This window comes from Tenrec ecaudatus, chromosome 1 (genome assembly GCF_050624435.1).
Source record: "Tenrec ecaudatus isolate mTenEca1 chromosome 1, mTenEca1.hap1, whole genome shotgun sequence".
Taxonomy (NCBI): domain Eukaryota; kingdom Metazoa; phylum Chordata; class Mammalia; order Afrosoricida; family Tenrecidae; genus Tenrec; species Tenrec ecaudatus.
The window spans coordinates 170,818,933-170,843,630 of record NC_134530.1 but is presented as its reverse complement, the minus strand read 5'-3'; the positions used below and the strand labels follow the sequence as shown (position 1 = coordinate 170,843,630).

At 50.0% G+C, this 24,698-nt stretch overlaps 2 protein-coding genes across 3 annotated transcripts in view; one reads left to right on the top strand and one right to left on the bottom strand.

The window, feature by feature from the left end:
* Window positions 1–1,119: 1,119 nt before the first annotated feature.
* On the bottom strand, window positions 1,120–16,078 carry NCSTN (nicastrin). The gene is made up of 17 exons (XM_075563664.1): window positions 15,902–16,078; window positions 14,241–14,345; window positions 10,986–11,109; window positions 10,434–10,555; window positions 9,858–9,994; window positions 8,996–9,146; window positions 8,608–8,717; window positions 8,198–8,350; window positions 7,239–7,343; window positions 7,005–7,082; window positions 6,123–6,295; window positions 4,537–4,639; window positions 4,315–4,410; window positions 3,970–4,057; window positions 3,564–3,718; window positions 3,134–3,346; window positions 1,120–1,933 (listed from the first exon to the last, which is right to left on the bottom strand). Exons 1-17 carry the CDS (start codon window positions 15,984–15,986, stop codon window positions 1,811–1,813), a joined length of 2,121 nt encoding a protein of 706 aa, XP_075419779.1. The 5' UTR covers window positions 15,987–16,078; the 3' UTR covers window positions 1,120–1,810.
* Window positions 16,079–16,097: 19 nt separating this feature from the next.
* The window catches only part of COPA (coat protein complex I subunit alpha), a 61,298-nt gene continuing 52,697 nt past the window's right edge, over window positions 16,098–24,698 (top strand). For both annotated transcript variants that reach the window (XM_075563663.1, XM_075563662.1), the window contains exon 1: window positions 16,098–16,252. In XM_075563663.1, coding sequence (XP_075419778.1) covers window positions 16,213–16,252 — 40 coding nt within the window. In that variant the 5' untranslated portion in view covers window positions 16,098–16,212. The remainder of the gene's footprint in view (window positions 16,253–24,698) is intronic.

The following is a 24,698-nucleotide window of genomic DNA, read 5'->3' as shown; positions in this document are numbered from 1 at the left end:
CTGTGGTTCCTTCCAGGGGGGCAGCCCTCTCCAAGAACCATAGAAAGAGAAGCCAGTATTGGTTGTGTTTTGGGGGGTGAGGGGTGGAATGATGGGGATGCAAGCCTGCCCTGGGCTGAGACCAGTGTATTGCAGCTCACCCATATTGTTCCTCTCTCCATCCACGCCCCCATCCTTTGGATTCTCCCAGTCCTCTCTGCACCCCTGCTCAGCCCCCTCACTGATAGCCAGCCACTCCTCTGCTTCCTGAGGCTGCCAGCGGGAAGAGGGAGCTTACTGCTCTGTCCTCAGGGAGACCTGTTGGCCGAGGGAGGCGTGGAGCACGCCCAGACGATGGTGGCAGCTGTGCACATCTCCCGCCAGCACAGCGCACAGCTTCTTCAGCTCAGAGCGCGGAGGGCCGGGGTGGGCGATGTGGCAGGGTCTACACCCATATCCTCCAGAACCCCTAACATGCCTACTAGGGGTACTCAGGGAGGTGAAACCTGGAGGAACTCCCATCGCCTCCGCCCAGCCCAGTGGGACTTGAAAAGGAAGTGCTCGGGGGTCCCTGCGCTGACCCTGGTGCTGTGTCTCTGGGCCCTCAGCTAGGGGAGGTGGTTGGGCATAGCTTTTACTCAGAGCATTTCTTAAACACCCCAGAGCCACTGGGGTAGTGTTCTTTCAAGAGCCGCTCCTCTACAGAAAGCCCAAACTCCTCGGCAGGCCACCAGCGATTTCACAACCTGGCCCCGGCACACCACACAGCCCGTTTCCCAGAGGAGAATGCACCTTCCCTCCACCCTGTGCTTCCAGTCTGGGGAGCTCTGCAAACCCCAAGCTCAATGCCTCCTCTCCTCTCCTCTGTGCAGTGTGGCTCCAAGCCGCCTCCAGGCCCATGAATCCCTCGCTCTGTTGTGCGTGTCTTCACCTCTGTCCTGTCTCCCTGAGACTGTCTGCCGGACAGAGTTCTGCACAGAGGGCAGCAGGGCCTGCTCATAGCCCTTCTTACAGCACATCAGCTGCGTCTCAGAGACGGCCCTGGGGGCCTCCAGAAAATGGAGTGCGTGAAGGAGCAATCTCACGAAGTCAGGGCCACTGACCAAAGGGCCGGAAAAGAATAACTGGTAATGGCACGTGTTGTACGGGACAATCTATTTTAATGAAACTCATTATTTATATATTTACAAAAGGAGAGAGAGAGAAAGAAAACAACAAAAAATAGATATTACAGCTTAATAAAAAGTACAACTGACCACAGTGGGCTAGAGGTGGGATACCCACCCAGCAGCACGCCCACCCTGGTGTGCCGTCTGACGGCCTGTAGGAAGGGCGACCGGGAGGAGCCATCAGGCTCGGCCCCAGCTCGGCCCCTCTGGACCTCCTGAGGTTCCTCACAGTTCGAGATTCCAATCCTGGCACTCAAGCCCTCGTGCCCTTCTTCCTAGGCAGAGGGTGGCTGAGTGCCGGGAATGGGGGCGGGGGGAGCAGTGGGTAGACCCAGACAGGACACAAACAGCAGAAAAGAGGCCCTGAATAGGAGCAAACCTACGACGGGCACTAGGGAGTCCAACAGGAGCCAGACGGCTCTCCCAGCAGGCCCGGAAACGGGAAGGGGCAGGAAAGGAGGAAGCAGGGGATGGGAAGGGAGGGAGGCGGCTTGCTTTTCTCTCTCCTTGTGTCTTTTGGACAGTGCCAGTCCTTTAGAGGGGTCGCAGTCTGAGCCAGGCCCCAAGAAGTTCCAGTGAGAGACTAGGGATTCGGTCCCTGTGGGACAAGCCACACAGGAAGTGAACAGTAGAGGCGGCAGGAAAAGCAGCAGTCGTGGTCCTCAGTAAGACACAGCCCCCGGCTCCCGCGGAGTCAGGAAAAGGACATCGGCTTTGGCGTTGATGCAGTAGGTGACGACCAGCGAGAAGACGAGGATGCCGAAGCCCACCATCAGCGTGATGAACTGCAGGGGAGTGGGGCGGGTGGGTGAGACACTGGCCGTTCTCAGACGCAGTGCAGTTGGGGATCATGCTTTGGAGCTAGGAACCAGGCCATCAGACGCTGGTGCTGCGCACCAGGCACTTGGCGATTCTGAGTGAGCACCGGCCTCCCAGCGGAGATTTCATCTCCTGGTTCGAAAAGAAAGGTGTCCCTGGCCCTGCACACGCCTCGTCTGACTTGGGCTTGGGGCCCCTTGGAGGTAGAACCCAGGGGCTGCTCTCTCGTGGCACTCTTACATCACGGGCTTATTTGTGACAGGTGCTCAAGAAACGTGAGACAGAGCCGTCCTAACGTGTGCATTGGACCGTGTCTCCCTGTGTGAAGGGGGAAGGCACCCGGAGGGGGTCGTGGCTCCACGCTCGGCTGCGCTTGGGATCCAAAACTGGAGACCACCAGCAGCTCCAAGGGAGAAAGAAGGGGCTTTCTTTTGCCGTACAGAGTGACTGTCTCAGAAACTGGCAGGGGCAGCTCTACCTGTCCCACAGGGTCACTGTGGGTTGACACAGGCTCGGTGGCAGGGAGTTTGGATTGTTTCATGCGAAGGTGATCTTATTTGGAAACTGGGTCTTGGCAGCTGTAATCAGGTTAAGATTTCTACTGGATTGAGGTGGGCCCCAATCTAATGGCTGGACATTTGGACACAGACACACGGGAAGAGCGCCGTGTGATGACGGAGGCAGAGATGGGAGTTATGCTGCCATGAGCCATGGAATGGCAAGGACTCCTGGCACCTGGGGGAAGCTGGAGAGACCAGAAAAGGATGCTCCGCTAGCGCTTTTGGGGAGAGCACGGCCCTGCATGCATCCTCCTTTTGGACTTCTCACCTCTAGAAGAGGAGGGGATTTCTGTTGGGGGAATGTGTTCTCAAAGCATCCTCCGGCAGATGGAAGTGCCAAATGGGAGGAAGAACCACGGCGGGGCAACCTGGGACCTAGAGGGAATGGAGTTTCTCCTCGGGTCTCATGGGGGCCTATGGCCAGAATGAATGCACAACTCCAGCTATAAGGGAAGACAAGCTTCCTGCAGGATTGACGTGCTGGCTCACTAGGGACAGATTGGCCGTTGGTTTTTGCTGCTCAGGAGGTGCAGCAAAGAGATCTGAGACGTGAGGCAAAAGGAAGAGGTGAATCAGATCCCTGCCACCTTCCTCCCGCGACCTTACCTCGAGCTCTTTGCTGGCTACCAGAAATATTCGGGCCCGGATATCTTTCCAGCGGCTCTCGGTCCATGTCGAGTACTCAGTAGAGCTCCACTGCCTCAGTTCAAAGGCAGGTGACAAGGCCCTGACCAGTCGGGCCGTGGAGCGCACGCAATGGGGTAGCCGGCTCGTCCCATTGGAACTCAGAGGGCCCTGAACCCACGAGTAGTCATAGAGCTGTACGGGATGACAGAGAGACCACAGCCCAGCGCTGAGGTGAGCCTCTCCAAACTCCCTCCCTCCACCCTGGAGACCCAGGCTACTGCCTCTCCCCCACTCAGGTTCACAGGGCACATCCTTCCCCTCTCCATCCCAATCCCCTGGGTCCAACGGGGTGAAGGGGATTGTCCAACTCTCCCAAGGGGAGCGGGGCCCTCAGGCCACTACCACTCACATCCTTGTTTTCATTTGGGACTTTACTTGGGTCCTGACATTGCTCTTGGGTCAGGTCGATCACCGTGCCAGTCAAATTTGCCAAGGCATACTGTACTATGTAAGTGGTGTTGGTGGGGCTTGAAACGGCGATGTAATGTTGCAGAGGCCCGCCGCCTGATGGGGAGATTTGGTGGGTGGAAGATGGGAGTGGGGGTGGGCGGAGAGAGGACGAGCATGAGGAATGGCAGGAGGCAGAAAGGTCCAGAGGAAAGGATACAACCGACATCAGGAGAAAGGCAGGGACAGAGGGCAAGAGGCAGTGGAAGGAAAAAGAACCATAAGAGCACAGGTTAAAATCAGAATGACAGTGTCTTCTCTGTCCCTCTCCTTACCTTCGGAGTCCCATTCCCACACCAAGCGCTCACCCAGGTAGGCTTTGAGGTCCTGCCGGATGAGAGACTGGAACCAGGAGTTGTTGGCTTTCACCAGGAACCCAAAGAGCAAGCGGTTAACCTAGGCACGGAACAGGGGAAGGGAAGCGAGAACGCTGCGACATGGGGCCGCTGGCACAGGGCACAAGCCAGACCGGCCAGAGAGACTCTGGGGTGGCAGAGCCCTCAGCGCATCAGTAAGGCCGACTCAGGAGCTCTCAGTGACAGGGAGAGGCTGCCAGAGCCCTGGGTTTGGGAGACTGGGCAAGAGACAGAAAGGATGGGGCAGCCTGCCGCATATCCAAAGCCAGGAAGAAGCTAAGGCTCATCTGCTCTTACCGTGTTGGGATCAGCACGAATTGAGTCGACAGAAGCGATTCCTCCCGCGAGTCTGTACAGCGCCCGTGCCAGCACCGTGGCCACGTCTGCCAGGGCCTACGGGAGGTGAGGGGGCGATGAGTGGCCCGCCAGCCTCTGTTCCCTCAAATGTTAACCTTCTAGCCATCTTCACCGTGTGTCCCCTCATCCGCACCCCCACAGCTGAGCCAGGGTCAGCGCTACCTGAGCAGTGTCTGTCACAAAGTCGAGATCCTCTTCAGGGCTCAGCTGGGGAGGGTAGCTCACGTTAATGTTTTCCACGGTGTCATAAATGCTCTGGTAATAGCTGCCAGGAAAAGGCGGTGAGTCTTTCTGGGCAACATACAGACAAGGCCCTGCACCTTCCCACCCATCAATGTCCCTTCTGCAGTAGCTGGGTACCTCATTTTTCACCCTCTAGGGGAAAGGGGGACAGAAACCAGGATGGCACATCAAAGGAATACGGAGTCCATGGCACAGCGAGCTAAGTGCAGGGCTGCTAATCAAAAGGTTGGCAGTTTGAACCCACCAGCCTCTCTGTGGGAGAGAGATGAGGCTCTCTATTCCCATAGAGACTTACTGTCTCAGAGGCCCTAAGGAGCAATTCTATTTGGTCCAATGGGGTCTCCATGAGTCAGAACCAACATGTTGTCAGTGGGTACAAGGGGGTTGAAGGCGTGTAAAATGGAGAGGTGAGAGTAGTTCGTTAAATACAAAGAGCCTCCTGACATACAAGGAGGGAGAGGGGGATGAGGCCTGAATGTGGGAATCTTTCCTTCCCAAGACACCTGTAGTCACCGAGAGGCTTCTGGATGGTTTGGGTTGGGGACGTGGCAGACTGGTTAAGCAGCGCTTCAGAGCCTGGAAAATGCCAGGGCCTCACCCCTGAAGCACTGCCTCCTTCAGGGCTGTTCCAGTCGGCATTTACCTGGGCAAGGCAAGGCTGGGCTGGGCTGGGAGAGGAGGTCAGCAGGTGGCAGCACTGGGTATGGTCACAGGAGCAAATCACCATGAACCTCCTCAGGAAGCCCCGAGGGGAGAGATCTCAGAAGAGGGGTTCAGACAGGTGAGCTCCCAGTCTTCACCATCAATACATGTCCGTGCCACAAAGAATCAAGGTGGCTACATAAACTAGTCCAAATCACCCCTCACACCACAGCTGTGCTTATCTGCCACAATTGGGGTCAGCGAAGCAGAGCTTCTAAATGCTTACTCAGAAACCCCTCCCGGAGGTTGGGAGCTCAGTGAGTCAGCCTCAGTTAAGATGTCCCTGGTACTCAAGGTAGGGAGAGTGTGGGGGCGTCCACGGCCAGGAAAGAGAGCCTCACTTCTCTTTGGAGCCACCTCACTTGCAGGGGACACTTTTACTCTCACAATGGGCCAGTGTGGGAGTAAGAACGAACATGTCACCTGGCCCAGGGTCTGAGTATTGTCTGCAGCGTCCTCTGGGCAGGCCCTAGCCAGGGGCAGGCTCCCTGGTCCTGCAGCCCAAAGCCACCAACATTCTTGCAAGGAGCTCTGGTTGGAGACGCTGCCCTCTGCTGGCAGCCCTGAGGAGAGCTCCAGGGCAGAGGGCCTGCTGACGCAAGCAGCATTGTCTAAGACAAGCGTCAAGTCAAATGAGGGGATCAGGTCAGGGGTGAACAGGCTCCTTGAAAAAAACGCAAACTAACCCAAGGATCTGTAGTGGGTGATGTGGAGCGAGCGAGAGGCAGCGGGTGGTGTTGTTTCACATGGAAGAGACTTCTGACGCTTCCAGGACGAAGCAGGGATGGGGCCTGGTGACTCACCGATTCTGAAAGGCGGCAGAGTGGTCAGTGAGAACTACACCAGAGATGTTCTGAGCTCGGAGGAACCGCTGCAGAGAAGACGGCGGGAGCGGCTGCGACTGACTGGGCCTCTGAAGGACAACAGCAGGGACTCCAGTAGCGACAGTCTCCAGTGTGGTCAGGAGCTGCTCCACCTGGGGAGACCAAGGGTGGAGCTGACGGCAAGCTGCTGGGGAACCAGCTTGAGGGGCCCTAAACTTCAAGCCCCCTGCTTAGGGAGCTTCCCTTGGTGGGAAGCAAAACCAATGCCTCATTGACCTAAATTTCTGACGCTTCGGGGGACCAAGGCTTTCTGAATTTCCTGCAGTCCCTCCCTCACCATTGTGGAGAAGAAAATTAGGGCCCAGAGAAGGAACGAGCCCGTGTTTCTTCATGTTTCCAAGCAAAACCTGCTTTCTTTAGTACGTACGTATTCTGCCACATGCTCATTAACTATTCATCTATTGTGTAGAATTTCAGGGGCAAATAAGCTGGCACAGCAGCGGGTTGGATGCTTGATGGGTAACCCATGTAGTAAGCACTACTGGAGCCCAGGGCAGGGCTGAGGCTGAAGGCGGGTGTAGCAGGAAGAGGACTTCATGCGACAAGGATGCTGGAGGCTAAGCTGGACCAGGAGGGTGGGGAGGGTCTTCAGCAGTAGTGAGGCCAGTTTGAGGAGGGACACCAGTACCCCTAGGGTCCGGGCAGGGCAGCAAGGATGGAAGGAAACCCGTCACGGACATAATGAGCGATGCTCATGTGCTCTGCAACGAAGGCTCCAGCCATGCTGGCCCGGCTCTGGGACACACTGAAGACAGAGCAGGCGCTCACGTTCTGAGGTGCTGAGACAGATGCTCTGGTTACCTGGTTCTTTACAGAGTCATTTTTCTGAGACATGGGGTCCGTGTGCATCCAGAGGTCCTGCGAAGTCCTTAAGGCCACCTGGGGGAGGAGGAAGAAGCAACAGTTAACGTCAGTCTCTGGTTTGGGCGCGGGAGGGAGAGGGGGCGGGAGGTGACACCTGCAGTGAGGACAACAGAACAGAGGGCACTTGAAGTAGGAAGGGGACACACATGCGCGTGCACGCGCCCCACACACCTGTCCCAGCTCCACAAACGAGTGAATGTTCTCTAACTTCACAGGGAACTTGCCCTTCTCCATGTCGTAGACCATTCGGGAGCTGCCAATGTAGTCGAAAGTTTCCTGAAAGGGGGGCGGGGGGAAGGCGAGGAAGGAGAACATAAGTGCCAAACATTAAGGCAGTCCTAAGAACAGCCAGACCATCGACACTCGAGACAAGAAGCCTACTGTCTCCGTGATCATCCAGACCGATGGCCGGCTTCCACAGTCCTGTGACTGTGCCCTCCTCCACCCCCACCCCAGCTGACACTCCCTCACGAGTATGTGCACATCACAGGACCCGCGCCCAGGTCCGGGGGAGCCGCCTTGGTGAAGGCCTCCTGCCAGCATCAGCTGCTGCGAGGCTGTTTCACGACCCACTCTCCCTGCCAGCCCAGCCCCAGCTCCTGTGCTCACCTGAGGCCAGCAGTTCTCAACCTGTAGGTCTCGACCCCTGTAGGGGTCAAATGACCTTTTCACAGGGGTCCCCGGATTCATAACAGTAGCAAAATAACAGTTATGAAGTAGCAACGAAAATAATGTTATGGTTGGGGGCCACAACATGAGGAACTCTATGAAAGGGTCGTGGCATTAGGAAGGTTTGAGAACCACTGCTCTAGGCCCAGGCTGGGCTGCCAGTGGAAGAGGCGGGAGCCCGGAGAATGTGAAAGGACTCCTGCCTAGGTGGATTTTGTAAGTGAGGCTGCGGGGAAGGGAGAGTACGCAAATTCACCATCGGGGCATGAAGGCCTCCTAAAAGCAGGGAATCTGAAGAGAATACACATGGGAATGGGCACCCCTGGGGCTCTCTGCTGACGGACAGTGCAGGCCTGGGGCTGTGACACCATTCCTCACCAGCCCTTATGCACGGCGCTTCAAAAAGCACCAGTCACCCCTACCCCCCACTCCCCGCCCTTACCCCACTCTAGAAAACTTACGCCTTGGAAAAAGACAAACATGACATTGTGGGGCAGGGTGGCCACAGAGGGTGTCTTCTGCAGAGCTTCAGCTGCAGCTAGCTGGGTGACGAAGGAGGCCACAGCGCTTTCGGCCCCCGGGGCCACATTCCAGAAGAAGGACCGGCTGTCCAGCTGGCGCCGCAGTGGGGAAGGCAAGGGAGGCACATGTTACTGTCGGATTGGAGAGCCAGGCCCTGAGCCTCCTGTGTTCCAGTCAAGGCCATGTGCGGGGCCAGGGCAATGCTGGAAGTGGAGCCTGCTGCAGTCTGGCTCTCTCTCCATCTGAGTTGCCTCCGGGTAATCACTCAGAAATCGGATCTGCCCCAGAGAGGCCCCGCCAGCCCTGCCCGTGCCAGCCCTGCCCGCCCTGTTCCAGCGCCAACACTCACCCGGGTGGCAGCAACCACAACCTTGTCGTCAGGCTCCAATGTCCCAGATGTATTTATAGGCTTAAGCATGCTCCAGACGTTGTAGTCAGACAGAGGATCACAGACGATTTCTGAGCAGGAAGAGAAACAGCGTAGTAGGAGTGAGGCGGTGGGGGCGTATGGAGGAGGCCTGGTGGGCTTCTTGGGTGATTACCCCGGGGTCTGTGGGTGTCAATTTATCCACTCCGCAGTGATTTGAGGTGGGGGGTGTGTTCTTAGCCTCGGACCACTTTGGGAATAAGCCGCTCACCCTGGTCAGAGCTGTTTCCATTTCTCCCATCCCTGGTCTGGCCCACATTCCCCAGCCTGACACCCCGCCCGCTGCCCAGCAGGCCCCGTCGCCTCTGACCTGGGTTGATGCTGAAGGTGCTCTGGATGGAGCTGCGCCTCATGCAGGTGACCGTGCTGGTGACGGCGTGCATGTGCGAGAAGAGTTGCATGGCACATAGTGGGAAGGCCGGCGCGGAGCCATTCCGACCCAGGTTGTGATCTCGATAGCACTGCAGAAGGGGCACCGCGCAAGAGTCAGCTGGCTGAGGGGCCAAGGCCACAGAGCCCAGAAACAGAGGGCCAGCTCCTTCCTTAGGCCACTCCCATAGCTGTCCCTGAGCTGTGGCTGTCCTGGCACAACCACAGGATCCAGGGGGTCAGAAAGGTGCCACGGGGCACTGACACATGGCTGGGCTGAGGCAGGTGCAATGACCCTACCCCGAATGGCCCCAAGTTGGCTCTGCGGCCGTCATTGTTCCCGATGCAATCACATGTAGAGAGCCAAACTGTAGGTCGAAAGATCAACTCACCCGAATTGCTGTGTCTCAAATCAAAGGAGCTGGCTAGAATGACCTAACATTAAAGCTAAGAGAACCCTAGAAACTATCAGAGGCACCCCCCCAACTCCTAGTCCAGTGGGGCTTTCACCACACGGGTGGTTTGTAACCAGGGCTGCATGTACCTTTTTCATACTCAATACCCTTTGCCCTTTCTTCTAGTCGGAAGGCCTTTAAAGCTGCGCTAGCTGGTGGAGGGAGAAGTAAGAGGAGATGGGAGAAAAGCAGACTTCTTAGCTCTCTCCTGGAAGAATGGTCTTCTAGGGGGTGCACAGTGAAGACGAGCCGCCTCCAAACCAGGGATGTGCCTAAAGCCAAGCTCCACACCCATCCCCGCCCATCATTCCTCTTACAGCAATGGCGAGGGGCTGGCAGAATCACTACCTGTTTGATGACATTGGTTTCATTTTCATCTTCAAGAAGAAAGATGGGGAAACTAAAGTCTTCATACGCCAAGCCATTCCCCAGTGGATTCCACTGTACAACTTTACAGTGAGCAAACTCTGAGCTGGAGTAAACTCCTGAAGGGGAGAAGGGAGGATGGTTTGTTAGGGACAAGGTGGGGGCGCAACATTAATACTACTACAGGGTTGGGACCTAAATGTTCAAAAAGAGGAAGTGGCTCAAAGGAGCGGGCACCAGCCTGCCACACTCACAGTGCAAGGGGCAAGGGCCGGTACCAGGGGGGGGTCCTAAGCTGGAAGCTTACAGAAACGAGCCCATGACCAGAAAAAAGGCTAGAAGTGTGTGAAGCAGTAAGGCAGGAAACGACAGCAATGAGTGACAGTAGAACACTATCTTGTTTCAGTGGTACACACACAAATTTACACCAAGAACAGACACATCACGTCGGAGGCATTAACCAAAACCCTGCGTTTCTAGCCCCATGCAATAAGTAGGCACCAGTGCTAGCTGGCTCTCTGCTCCCGGGGACGGCGGGGGGTGGGGGGGGGCTCTTACCAAACCCATCATTGGGGCACTGCACACTAGGAGAGTAGCCCTCAGGGGGACTGGGCTTGGCCACGGACACTGCAAGACCAGCAATTCGCTTGGTTCTCCCTTTCAGCTTCTCCATCAGAGGCCTGGAATGGGGAGGACGTGCCATGAAGGTGCCACACAGCCACACAGCCCGACAGCCTGTAATGCCCTGCCCCTGCCCCTGCCCCATGGAGACAAATGAGGAATTAGGGAGACCAAATCTGCCCACCCATTCCTTGCTTCGTCATCCCGGCTCTAGTTCCTGGGGCAGGACTATGAACCTAAACTATGAAGTTAGGGATTCGTCTCGCTGACCTGTGTGTCAAAGATTTGGACACCCTCCCTGGGGTCCCTGCTCATTAGAGTTCTACTTCCAGGGTCACCGAAATGCCTCCTTTGGAACGCAAACCTTTCCTTCTGAGGACCACCCCCACTCCCTGCTCTGCTCAGGCCAGGGCTGCCAAGGGAGGTTCACACCCACAGGAGTAGGGCACGTTCATGGACTCTTTGCCTAGTAGGCACCCTAGTTCTTACCTGGTAAAGAGCTTGCCTTCCAGGAGAACCATGTAAGGCGGGTTGGGGCCATCAGTCAACACCCACTGCAGGTCCTCTTCTCTCTCCACTACGTGGATAACCCCTGTGTCCCCACTAATGGAAGCTGCCACGACAGAATGGGCCAAGTTACGACTCCTACAGTTGGTAAATCTGAGTGCCTCATTGACTGGCCAGACTTTATTCCCTAAAGATGTCACAGCACACTTGGGTTAACATAGCCACCACCTGGACTTGAACTGGGCAGCTGAATTGCCCCAGCTCCATCTGAAGGCTGCCAGAGGGAATGGAGGACCAGAGTCCAAGAGGCCTCCTCACTAGGGTAGCCTTTCTGTAAATGTCAGAGAGCAAAGGCATCTGCACTTGCTTGCCCCCTTGTCTCAACCTCACTTAGCCTTATAGGCAAGATTCTGGAAGGGTACACACCAAAGTTTTCAAACCTGTATTCTCTGCAGGCAGTGGCAGGCTCTAGGTCTCTAGCTTGGAGTTCTAGCTTTGAATCTTCCTTTGTGAAAACATGTGTGTAGATTCGCTTGGCCTCAGGAGCCTTCCCAGATCTTCACTCCTTTTGCCCTATTTGGGAATGACTTTACTTGCTTTGGGGCAGTTTTAGGTGAGGTTTGTCAAGAGCTCTGAGGTCTCTAGAGCAGAGCTTCCCAATTTTGAGACTTGGGCAGTTGAGAGACTTGCTGATATTGATTCCCCTTAGGAAACCTGGGGCTTGCAGTTTCCAAAGCATGTAGGCTGGCTGCTTCCAGCCAACAGACGTATCTATTTACTCCCTGAAAAGACCACCTGCCTCTATGTGTACCACTGTGCCATCCAAATATTTTCTGTGTCTCAGGGCATACAAATTATGGGGAAGGAGTGCTCTAGAGGACCAATAATCTGAAGTCCTGAATGAGCTCGAGGTAGTGATACTCCTATGCAGACACACAACTAGATATAAAAATCATTTTAGAGCAGTAGTTCTCAACCCTGGTTGTGTATGACAATCACTTTGGCATTTAAAAAAGTACATATGCTTGGGCCTTACTTCCGATTTACTGGAGCCCAGGCATACATATGTTTAAAACATGGTTCTTCACTAACCACGGCCAGCCAGGAGAACTATGGTTCTAGACCAACGGATCTCAACCTCCCTAATGCCGCGACCCTTTAATACAGTTCCTCATGTGGTGGTGACCCCCGACCATAAAACTATTTTCATTGCTATTTCCTAACTGTCATTTTGCTACTGTTATGAACCAGGCGACCCCTGTGAAAGGGTTGTTCAACCCCCAAAGGGGTCACGACCCACAGGTTGAGCACCGCTGTTCTGGACTAAAGCCCTGAAGTGCTTGTATTTGGCATAAGACACAAACCACAAGCACTTTCACATTGCCAGACAAGCAACAATTTTCTCCCACTGGACCTGGTAAAACACAGACACAGAGGAAGGGCCACCAACAATCGACTATAACTTCGATCTAGCAAGTACTTAATAAGCCCATGCTGCTGCTGATGTAGCATGGAGGACTAGCAGAGTCTGGGAAAGCTTCAGTTAGGACCCAGATACCGATGATGGCTCCAAACACAGCCAAAGACAGCAGGCATTGCCTAGTCTTTAAAGCACGAGGAAAGGAAAAGAAAATTCAGTCTTGCCAATAAAAAATACACAACATCAACTCCGCAAACTGTGACACTGGCTGGGGGAAAAAACTGAACAAAACCCAACGAATCTCGCTTCTAACTGGGAGCTATGTGCTCTTAAGCAGCTTGGTCACTTCTCTGGGGAGCTTTTCTACTCCCTAGTCATCTCATCCTGTGGGGACAGAGTTTAAAAAGAAAAAAAATGAAACTCAGATACAACCCTGTGAGCATCTTAAAAAGAGTCTAATGGAAACATACAAGGGGGCTTCAACAATCCTGTCAGCAATTCTACTTTTCTGCAAATTTTTTGAAGTCCCTTCCTGTTAATATTTTTTCTTTAATTTTATCAAGTTATCAACTTTAATTAAAGAGGGTGTAGCCTACTCAAGATGGACAGATCTGATAAAGTTCAGACTTAGAAATACGTAAGTTGAAACAGGAAGCCAGACCTTAATGAGGAAGAGGCCAGAGTCCAGGCCCTTCCCTCTGGATGCTCTGTACTAAATGCAGCTTGATCTCCAGGCTGCTGCTTGATTCCCAGTTACTCTACAAACGGGCTAAGAAATGCACGATTCCATCTTAGGCCCCACCACCTAGAAATCCGCACGTTAGAAAATAAATGCCTACAGTCACACTTATGTGCTTTACTTATTACAAAGGGGATTTCAGAAAACCCAGCTCCAGGCGGGCAGCCATAATCCTGGCCTGTCACACGTACAACGAGGCCAGCACTCTGATCTCAGTGCACACTGGACCTGGTCCTTTCCACCCATAAACACAGTTTACGAACCAAAAACGCACAGCCATCGAGTCGATTTTGACTCACAGTGACCCCACATATAGTTTTCAAGGCTGTAAATCTTTATGGGAAAGTAGGTAGCCTCATCTTTCTTCCTCAGACAGGCTGGTGGTTTCAAACTGCTAACTTTGCAGTTAGTAGCCAGCACGTAACCCACTAGAGATAGCAAGTTAAATAGCGGACAGATTGGAGGTCAGCCTTCATATCACAACTTTTTCCCCCCTCTGATTCTATAGTGTTTCGAAGCACATTGTCATGCTTTTGTAACACATCCAAATGTTTCCCTAGTTCTTCCTGACAATTATTTGGCATTCTCACTGCCGTCTTCTCAAACAGTTCACTAACTATAAGCAGTCCATTTGTGTTCCAAAAAGATCGGGCTGAGAGCAGATGACGACCAGACTGCACAGGATTCCAGCCTTCCCCCGAATCAGAAGGCACACTAGCAAGATGACTACGTTTTGGCTGAGTGCTTCATCACTTACATCAGCCTGACCTTAGGAGCAATGAGCTTGGATCTCTACCCCTCCCGTGCATCATTTAAAAGTGGGACCAACACGAGGGCCTCATGAGGTTCTTGTGAGGATTGAGGAGGAGGTACGTGGCACAAGCTAGAAATGTAGCACATATAAACTATTACTCTGATGACTTGGCTTGGCTTGTCAGATGGCTCCCTATCACCTCCTGCCCACAGCCTCTAATTTGAGTGCCGACTCTCCCAAGCAAAACATGAACCTGACTTTATATCCAGGACACAGACTAAAATATCATTAGCCACCAACACAAATGCCGAACCCCCAACTCACACTGACAGCCAATCTGATGCGTAGCATTGAGCAGCCGGACACAGGGAGCTGTTCTATTTAAGGAGACGTAGATCTTCCTCTCCACTGAATTTCCCCTGCACACACCTGAGAAGATAAACGCCGTTAATGACTTTAGTGTTGCCCTCTATCATGTCATCAGCCTCCTGGATGTGTTGGGTGAAGCTATTCAATACCAGACTTTCTACAACAAGAATGTCCATTCCTCTCACTTCTCAAGCACATTATTGGGACAAATACATGCTCTGGAGAGCTCTCCGCTACGTGCCTCAGAGGGTTCTTTCAAATCCTTATATAGAGAAACTGATGCTGAAACTGAAAAAGAGAAATCTTGGTTTGTCAAAGGAAAGGCACATTCGACCTGAGCCGTGTCGGCCTTTGGTTGCACTGTTGACTCCACAGCTACTTCTCTGTCCTGTAGGTCTATGACTAATCAGTTAATAAAAGGGAGCAGATGACAAAAAACAAAAAACTTTCCGAGACACTTCCCCAAGAATCTGAACAGTCTGTTACTCTTGTCAGTTCCTTTCAAGCTGGCTCTGACTGGTGGGCACCATATATAAAGCAGAACATAATATTGTCCGGTCCATGCCGTCACTGCTGTTTTTGATGTTTGAACCCACTGCGGAGGCTGTTGCCTCAACCCGTCTCCTTGAGGAGTTCTCAATTTTTGCTGACCCTTCCTTTAGCAAAATGATGCTCCTTTCTGGCAAACGGTCTTATCCAAAATAAACAGGACGAAGTCTTGCCATTCTCATTTCTAAGGCGTTTTCTGGTTGTATTGATTCTAAGACTGATTTGTTTGTTCTTCTGGCAGCCCGTGGTATAGTCAATCTGTATGGAATTGGGAGAAGCCTTATGCCACACACCTGTCAGAGTAAGCCAACTCTTTGTCAACTACATGCAACGCACCCACAGGTCATTTCTTTGTGCCCCGTGGGGGACAGCTACAGGTTTTCCTTTGGGACCCTTAGACATAATGTGAATTTGGAGGAAGACGGTGTCTTGGTTACATAGTAATACTTGTGTTTTAAGTGTTACTAAAAAACCATATATATAAAAAACTTAACACAAGTAAACAAACACGCATGTGTACAAATGCCTAGAGTTCCATGGATGACTTAATAATATTAAGTAATACCCTTATCAGCAGCCTTGCTTTACAGATGAGAGAAACTGAGGCAAGGCACGGGGAACAGGGTTTGATGGGGAAACCAAGAGGCAAGAGAGGAAGAAATGAAGAATCTCCCTTCTGAAGAGTCGCACTGACCCCACAAAACGAGGCTGGTTTCATCCTAAAAAGTCAAACCGCCCTGGGAAGGGCGCCATCCACTGACACCTGCCTCTCTGGATTGTGGGTGGGGGGCCGAAAACAGGACATCTTAACAAGTGGGAAAGAGGCGGGCAAGAAGTCCAGCAGGGGCGTTGGACGAAGGAATGGAGCGGCGCAACGTGTCGCAGAGGAGCAGGAGCCCTTCGGCTTCAGGAAAAGGGGGAACTCCTGTCGCGGGAACGAAAGGGAAAGAGAATGTACAGGGTGTGGGGACCGACGGGCATGGGGACCAGAAGACAAACGGCGGCTCTCGCTGCTGGGCCGACCGGACAGTTTTTCCAGAGCGAGCTCAGGGGAGGGGAGGCCTCACCTGCCAACAAGACGCAGAAAAACAGAAGGCGAAGAAGCCCCTGGCACCCCGGGACGGCTTCCCAGGCGCCCCTTGCCGTAGCCATCTTCCCTTTCTGCTGTGCGGAAGCCTCCGTGCCCCGTCAGAAGGGTAGCGGCCCCTCTAGGCCACCACTGGCGTCCTCTCGGTGGCCCGCAGCGCAGGAAACCGGAAGTTCGTGGATTTCGGCGCTTCCGGTAGCCACCGCGGGGGAGCGCTGACGTGGAAGCAGCCAAAGGGCAGCAGGGAGTGGCAGGCCGCCGAGCCGGACCTCGGAGCCGGCGGTCGGAGAGATGCTAACCAAATTCGAGACCAAGAGCGCGCGCGTGAAAGGTAGTGAAGAAAAGGGGAAGCTCGGGGGCGGCGCCGCCGCGGGGCCTCAGGCCGGTGTGGACCCGCCGGCCGAATTTGGCGCGGCGGCGGACTGAGGAGGATGGCCGGGAAGGAGTTAGGCCTGGCGGGCAGTTTTCCAGCCTTCTCTTCTTTAGCGTGGCCTCGGGCCTTGGTTTACCTCCGGAGCGGCCCCTGCCCCGCAGTCTCCGGAGTCGGCGCCGCGCGCTAGGTGCCTGGGGGCTGCTCGCGACGCTGCCACAAAGGTCCTGTAGTGCACTGTCTTTTTGCTGATCGCATCTCGACCTCTGTGACTCGCACCTGAGACGGTAGCCTTTTTTGGAGACCAGCAGTGGTTACCTCATTTAAGAAGCTTTGACTGCATGTGAGCATCCAGTGTTTCAGGGTCTATGAGGGTTCAGAAAGGTCATGGATTATGGAATTCAAAGATAATGGAATTACCGCCCCAGGTCCCCGCCAACTATCTGAAGCCCCTTCCTATTTAGTGGAAAACAGGAGGTTTTCTTTGAGGTATGGAGCCCCGTATGAGTTTGAGAGGATTGTCAAATGAAATACAGGTTGTTCAATAACATTTGAATTCAAATTAAGCATGAATCATTTTCAGTATTGATAACTGTTTATGTGGAATTCAACTGTGGCTGGCAATTCTTACTTCCGCGATATGACAACTCTAGAGCTTGCATATACAGAAGAGGTCGGGGGCAAATGGCTGAACTCCTGTTACACTGTTAAGATGGCAAAGGCAGGGAAGTAGAATCTACTGTGATGTAGAAGAAAATCAAATGTAATGAGGTGCAATAGCAGAGGGCTCAGAACTTGTTTTGGGGGACCAGGTGAGTTTGCTTTAGAATCCTGAAATAGCCATTAACAAATTGAATGACCTTGGGTGACTTAAATCTGTTTCCTTCTCAGTAAAGCGTGAACAATGCATTTTCCTATATAGAGAAAATTAAAGCTCTGGCGGTGCAGTGGTTGGACCCTGTGGCAGTTGCTTCTGTACCTCTGTTACAGCGTTAGAAGCCCTGTGGGGTAGTACTCGCTCTGTCTTATATGTGGTCAGTATGAATCACAATCACCTCTATAGCAGCGCGGTTAACAGATGCATCAAAATGGAAAGCGTAAGATGACAGCATAAATCAAAGGAAGAAAGTGAACAACTCAATGGCAAAATTATTCAATAAGCAAATGAAGGTGTGTTCCACCCCATGAACAATGTAAGAAATGCAACAAATACTATTTGCTTTTCGTCTTATATTAGCGAAACAGCACAACACATAACTAATAGCACCTTAGTGTGTCCCAAGTGTGGTAAAATAAGTACTGTCAGAAACTGGAGAGTTTATAAATATTGATACAGCCTTTTGGGCAGATAAACAGTATTTCATTATATGAGGTCTCCCTGAGTTGGGTTAGACTCAAGGCAACTAATAACCATCATCAAAAATTTTAAATGTATATACTTTATTCCTTAGCACTCAATTCCACTTCCAGGTCTTTAGTTTAAAAAAGTAATGATGCAGATAGGCTACATTATGTATCAAAGTGTTTTTTTGTACTTGTTAGTTGCCGTGTAGTCAATTCTGATTCATGGTTCATAGCTTTACCTAAAATCGTTACGGTGGTTAATTCTGACTTGTAGCTGGTAATGATCTGCTCCCATAGGATTTCCAAAGCTGTAATCTTTATGGAAACTGACTCCCCAAATGTTCTCCCTCAGAAGGCTGGTGGCTTCAAACCACCAATCTGTTGGGGTTGGCACCTTCATGTTTAACCAATGTGCCGCCAAGCCTCGTGTATCTTTATTCAAAAAAACCCACCCCACTGCCATCAAGTTGATTCCAAATCATGATAACCCCAATAGGGCTACCAAGACTAAACCTTTTCGGGAGCAGATCTCCTCATCTTGAACCCAGTGCTCAACCCACAGCAGCAGTAGTGCCGCAGACAGCCTTTTCTCTCTCTCCCACGGAGGAGCTGTGCGACCAGGCTCCTCTGTGTCTTCATTTGTTGTAGCAAGGTGCTGTTGAATCAGCTCCTTCTCAGGGACACTACCTACAGCTGAACCAACGGCCTGGTCCTACACCAGCCTCACAATTTTTGTTACCTATGTACTCCAGTATAAGCCGACCCGAATATCAGTCGAGCCACCTGATTTTACCACAAAAGCTGCATCAAAATGTGCTGAGAGACTTGGCTTTTACACAAGTATGTACGGTATCTTTGAGCACAGTGTTATAGCCACCACTGTATGTTGGGGGTCTTTCTCTTTATCAGTGACCTTCTTACTCCACCAAACAGGTCCTTTTCTGGGGACTGGTCCCTCCAATGTATGAAACCTTACCATCTTTACTTCTGAAGAACATTCTAGCTCTATTTCTTCCAGCACACATTTTTTTTCTTCCCAGAAATCCATGATGTCATTAATATTTTTGGCCAGCACCATAATTCAGATTCATTTTTGATCTTCCTTATTCATTGTCCAGCTTCCATATGTATGTGAGGCTATTAAATATTGTGACTTGGGTCTGGCGTCCCTTAACCTCAAAGTGACATCTTTGCTCTTTTACACTTTCAAGAAGTCATTTGCAGCAGATTTACCCAGAACCATATGTCGTTTGATTCCTTGACTGCAGCTTCCATGAGTGTTAATTGTAGAGCTTAGTAAAATGAAATCCTTGACAACTTCAGCTCTTTTTCTGTTTATCATGATGTTATGTATTGGTCTAGTTCAGGGGTTGGCAAACTTGTGAGATGGAAGACCCAATCCTGTCCTTCACACCAATTAAAAAATTATTCGAGAGCCATAAATATATTTTTTCTTTTAAAAATCATTTTATTGAGGGCTCATACAACTCTTATAATATCCTTTAAATGTTCAGTTTTATTCAGTACCACAAGAAAGAGCCATGTATGGCTTGAGAGCCGCAGTTTGCTGACCTAGTTTGTAAGGTGTGGTTGTGGTTGTGAGGATTGTGGTTGAATTGTAATCCATCTTTTATCTTCATCAGTAAGTGCTTCTAATCAATCCTCTTTGCTTTCAGCAAGCAAGGTTGTGTCATCTGCATATCACAGGTTATTAATAAGTATTTCTCTATCTCGGATGCTGTATTCTTCATGTGGTCTAGCTCTTTGGATTATTTGCTCAAGATACAGATTGAATAAGTATAGTGAAAAGATATAACCTAGATGTACACCTTTCCTTGTTTTATTTAGTTTGTTATTTTAAGGGCAGACAACAAGGATTGCTTTGAGTGAGTGAGTGCTCAATAGAACTGCCGAGATGACTAAATACAGAGAAGAGAGGGGAAATTCATTTCTTGGTCTCTTCCTCCTACAGCGCCTTGATGCTCTTTTCTGTCTTGTCTTGTCCTTGAAGCATTTAAGGGTCTTCCTGGGTCTTAGACCTGTAGCCTCAGCTTGGTCAGCCAGCAGTCTTGTTTGCTTTCGGCTTGTGGACGTTCCATGAGAATACGCTTGTTCTTAAACACGTTCCCCTTTATGTTCAGGTACAAACCACGATACTTATGGCAGTCAGTCTTCTTAGACTCTTGGTATCTCCGGAACAGCTGGTGTAGAATCCTCATCCTTCCATCCAGGGCTCCTTCTTGGATTTCGAGGACTGGCAGTACCCTTTTACTCACCTATGCCCCATGCCTGCCTTTCCGGCTGGCTAAGGTGTTCTTCTGGCATTGGGTTTGCAGATAATAAGGCCATCGGTTTCTGGATTTGTTGACGGGAGTTGGCTTTGGCGATTTCATTGATCTCGTTGGGGTCCAACCACACTTTGTTCTTGCCACCGCGGAGGACTCTGGAGCGAGACTCTTCTGAAGCCTGAGCATGCTCATGGTTGCGGCCGCAGTGCCGGAAGGACACAGTTTTCCTCATTTTAAGCCACTATCTCATTGTTCAGTTAAAAAAAGATTGCCTCATGGTCTACATATACATTGTGCTTGTGCACAGTGAAATTCTCCTTCGTCCCAGTGTGTTATTCACAATTGATTATAATCTGCACAATCGAATGCTTTTGTATTGTCAATAAAACACAAGTAAACATTTTCCTGATGTCCCCTGCTTTTAGTCAAGATCCATCAGACGTAAGCAATGATATTTCTCATTCCACACCCTCTTCTGAATCTGGCATGAATTTCTGACAGCTCCTTATTGTACTGTTGCAACCATTTTGAATCTTAATTAAGCCAACCTTATTGTTGTTTTGATAACCAAAAATTGGAGGAGAAAACACCCATCAATAGATTAATTTTTAAATATGGTGCATTTCTAACCTTGTAGTTAGAAAGAATGGGATTATGTTTATATTTAATGAGTGAGATCAATTACATATAATCATAGGAGAAAAGAAATTTGCAGGGGAAAATATATGACCCTAAGTTGCAAAGTATTGCTAGTAGGGCTCCAGTTTATCAGTGCACAAGATTATTACAGACAAACCCTGTTTAAATATGTCTCTGCCATCGGTAGATGACTGCAGACAAGTTTCCTCAGTAATGCTTTGCCTAAGACTTGATAGGGTCACATCACAAAAAAACGGTCTGATTAAAACAGTGGCTTCTGAGGGAATCTCTTGGGCCTGGTAAATTCAAGGCAGAAAGGTCAGCTCAGAATGTTATGGTAACTATTCTTGATTCCGAAGGGGTAATCTTTCTGCATGCATTTGTGAAGTTGTGTTTTTATTGAGAGGTGCATGCCATTCCAGGGAATGTCCATTCTAATCTTCCTTGGCCGAGTTTTTAAATTTTTTTCTTGGCCCTACTGCCCTTGTTGCTAGAGCCTCTTCAGGTCCACTGAGGATTGGCATCCCCTTGGAAGAAAGCATCTTCTTTTACTTTTGGCCATGCCTGCTATCTGCAGTCTCTTCAGGATCACTAGCTAGTTCTTTTGGGGGGGAAGAGATTTAGATTTATTTCTCTTGAAGAGAGTCATATCTTTGAGATCACGACTAACAAATTTTCTTGGAAACAGACCAAAGGGGTGGGGTGACCTTGCTAGCTGTTCTTGAAGGACCCAGGATGTCTGATAGTGCCTTATGAAGAAGTTGGAAGAAAACTGTATTGGTGAAGAAAAGGCCAGAAAATTGTGCTGATGCTCTTGTTTTGTAGTCATTCTGAAAATGCTGTTGTTGTTACGTACTGTTGAGTAGGTTCCAGACTCATATCTACCCTAAGTACAACAGAACGGTACAGTACTCAGTCCTCTGCTGAGGTAGTTAGTTTATTGTGCCAACCTGGCCGATAAAGATGTGGGGTTAATTGAAGGGTAGAAGGATATATGATATGACTCGGTGAGCCTTGCCTTTCTAGTTCTCGGGTCTCTTGCTTTGTGATGGTCAGACCAACTGCCTTAGCCAGTTCTCTGCTTCAGCTGACAAAGTTCACTTCCTGCAAGACATCCCCAAGGAGAAGCCCCATGGACCTACCCCAATGCAGCCCTAGGTGCTGGAGCAGCCGTGTGGAGACCCCTGCCAGTGCCGAGATGCTTACACATTCACTGATTTGGCTTTCCTCCTTCAGTCGGCATCATTGTGTGTGTTTTGTGAGATGGAGTAGGACTTTATAGATTGGTGTCAGACATATGGGTTAATGTTGGACTTGTGGGCTTGGGCAGCACTGGGTTAGGATGTTTTCTTGATATGCACTGGGTTAGGATGTTTTCTTGATAACCCTTTATATTAAAACTCTCTCTTATACATGAGTTTCTGTGGATTTGTTTCTCTAATATCCCCAGACTAACGCATCTGCCATCCTCACAATCACTGTTATGTTTGAGCCTGTTGGTACAGCCACCATGTCAATGTCTTTGTTGACAACCCTTCTCATTACCAAGCGTGATGTCCTTTTCCAAGCACTGCTGTTGACTGATAACATGGCCAAAGTACTTGAGAAGAAATCTCACCATCCTCACTTCTCAGGAGCATTCTGGCTGTATTTTCTCCAAGACACATTTGTTTGTTCCTATGCTAGTCCATGGTACTTTCAATATTCTTCACCAATACCATAATCCAAATATGTCAGTTCTTCTGCAGTATTCCATATTCAACTTTCACATGCGTATGAAACGATTGAAAATACCATGGCTTGGGTCAGGTGCATCTTAGTCCTTAAAGTGACATGCTTGTGTGGCAACATTTTTAATGGATTTTGTATAACAGATTTGTCCAGTGTGATACATCATTTGATTTCTTGACTGCTGCTTCCATGAACGTTGATTGTGGATCCAAGCAAAATGAATCCTTGACAACTTTGATCTTTTCCCTCTTTATCATGATGTTGTCTAATGGTCCAAATTGTGAGGAGTTGAGGTTTCTTTGCATTAAGTTGTAGTCCATATGAAAGCCTGGGTTTTTTACAACTATGTGCCTGCTCATTCTATGAAGCTAGCAATACTTTCATAGAAATTCATCATATTCATGCCACTCACCTTCTTTTATCCTCAGAATTTAGTTTTATTTATTTTACATTTTATTAGGGGCTCATGCAACTCTTATCACCATCCATACATATGCATATATCAGTTGTATAAAGCACATCTGTATATTCTTTGCCCTAATCATTTTCAAAGCATTTGCTCTCCGCTTAAGCCCTTTGCATCAGGTCCTCTTTTTTTTCCCCTCCCTCCCCGCTTCCCCCTCCCTCATGAGCCCTTGATAATTTATAGATTATTATTTTGTCATATCTTGCCCTATCCGGAGTCTCCCTTCGCCCCCTTCTCTGCCGTCCATCTCCCAGGGAAGAGGTTACATGTGGATCCTTGTAATCAGTTTCCCTTTTCCAACCCACTCTCCCAGCATCACACCCCTGGTCCTGAAGGTATCATCCACCCTGGATTCCCTGTACCTCTATCTTCCATATGCACCAGTGTACAACCTCTGCCCTATCCAGCCCTGCAAGGTAGAATTCGGATCATGGTAGTTGGGGGGAGGAAGCTTCCAGGATCTGGAGGAAAGCTGTGTTCTTCATCGGTACTGCATTGCACCCTGACTGACCCATCTCCTCTCCTAAACCCCTCTGTGAGGGGATCTCCAGTCATGCCACTGACCTTTCAACCCCAATCTTGCACCTTCTGACTTTGAGTGTTCAAAAACTGCTGTTTGGCATGCTGTGTAAATTGGAGAATGCAGACATCTTTGGGTGTGAGTTAAAGAGGTGGAAACACTGCTTTCAGAAGTGCATAGACTTAAATAGAAGATATGTTGAGGAATAATAACATTTTTATATTTTTGTTTAATAGAGGTGTCTTTGACTTTATAACAATAGTTTTTACTTTTCCTAGTAATGTAATCCCCATTTTCATGTAATGGATAAGATCTACATTTATATGAACTTCACTAAAAACCCAACGTTAATAGTAGTTGCACCTAGGGACTTCCCCATCTACTCATGATGAAGTAACAGGGACCAGGTTTATCCTCCAACTTGGAGCAACTACACAACTGACCAATTTGTATGAAATAAATATTTCTCAGATGTTGAACAACAAGCAGTTCAAGAGAGTGATCTTTGAGAGCAGGGAGAGAAAGGAGGTGAGTCCTATGAGTGCGTTAACCTGCTCCCTCAAGCAAACTTCCAGGCTGCGGTGTAGGGAAGAAGAGCACCATTGTCTTCCTGAGTTGAACAGAATTTAGAAGGAAGCCAATAGGACTAGAAGTTGCTGGACAAAATACTATAAAAGAAAGAGTTGCCCAGAGGACTGGACATGCCTGCCCCGGGAATCATTGGCTAAGTAATGGCTGCACATGCCTGTGAGGAAACTCCTCCAGGCCTGGGAAAACCCCTGAAAGGGAAAAGCAGAGCAATCTCTGGAGCACACACCAACCTTGGAATCATTGTTTCCGTGGACAGAGTGGGAAAACAAATGTTCAGGGCATCTGTAGAGACCTCTGATGTTGCCTTACTACCAGTACCATTGCTGATTAAGCCGATACCAACCCCCATTTGTGCTCCTTAGGTTTTGCAATAGCTTGTGTTTCCCATGTAAATTGCCAAGGCTATCTTCCAAGGTGCCTGTGAGTGGACTCAACCTCCAGCATTTCAGTTAGCAGCCGGATGGATGCATTTACTATTTCTACCACCCAGGGGCTCTGCTGCCTTAAGATTTTTTCTTTGATAAGAAAAAAAAGGTTGAATCTAACTCTACTCTGCAATCTATTTGTTGCAGAGTAGAACTGTGTTACAAGGGTCTTTGTTTGTTTGTTTGTTTTTTATGATTCTGACTTTTTGGAAGCAAATCCCTGGGTCATTCTTTCAAGGTGCCTCTGGGTGGGTTTAAACTACCAATCTTTAGGTGGATTGTCAAGCACTTTACCATTTGTGCCATCGCGGGTCTTTGTCCATTCATGACCTTAATAACCCGGACCCATTGCTGTCATGTTGATTCTAATTCGAAGCAACCCTATAGGATAGGGTAGAAGTGC

What these genes read in the sequence shown, in the direction of transcription:
- NCSTN (XM_075563664.1), bottom strand. Translation starts at nt 15,986, where the DNA reads ATGGCTACGGCAAGGGGCGCCTGGGAAGCCGTCCCGGGGTGCCAGGGG. An exon ending in ATGACTCTGTAAAGAACCAG is followed by an intron (nt 6,296 to 7,004) that starts GTAACCAGAGCA and finishes TGGTCTCCCCAG; the next exon opens with GTGGAGCAGCTCCTGACCAC. An exon ending in TTCGTGCTGATCCCAACACG is followed by an intron (nt 4,058 to 4,314) that starts GTAAGAGCAGAT and finishes TTCCGTGCCTAG; the next exon opens with GTTAACCGCTTGCTCTTTGG.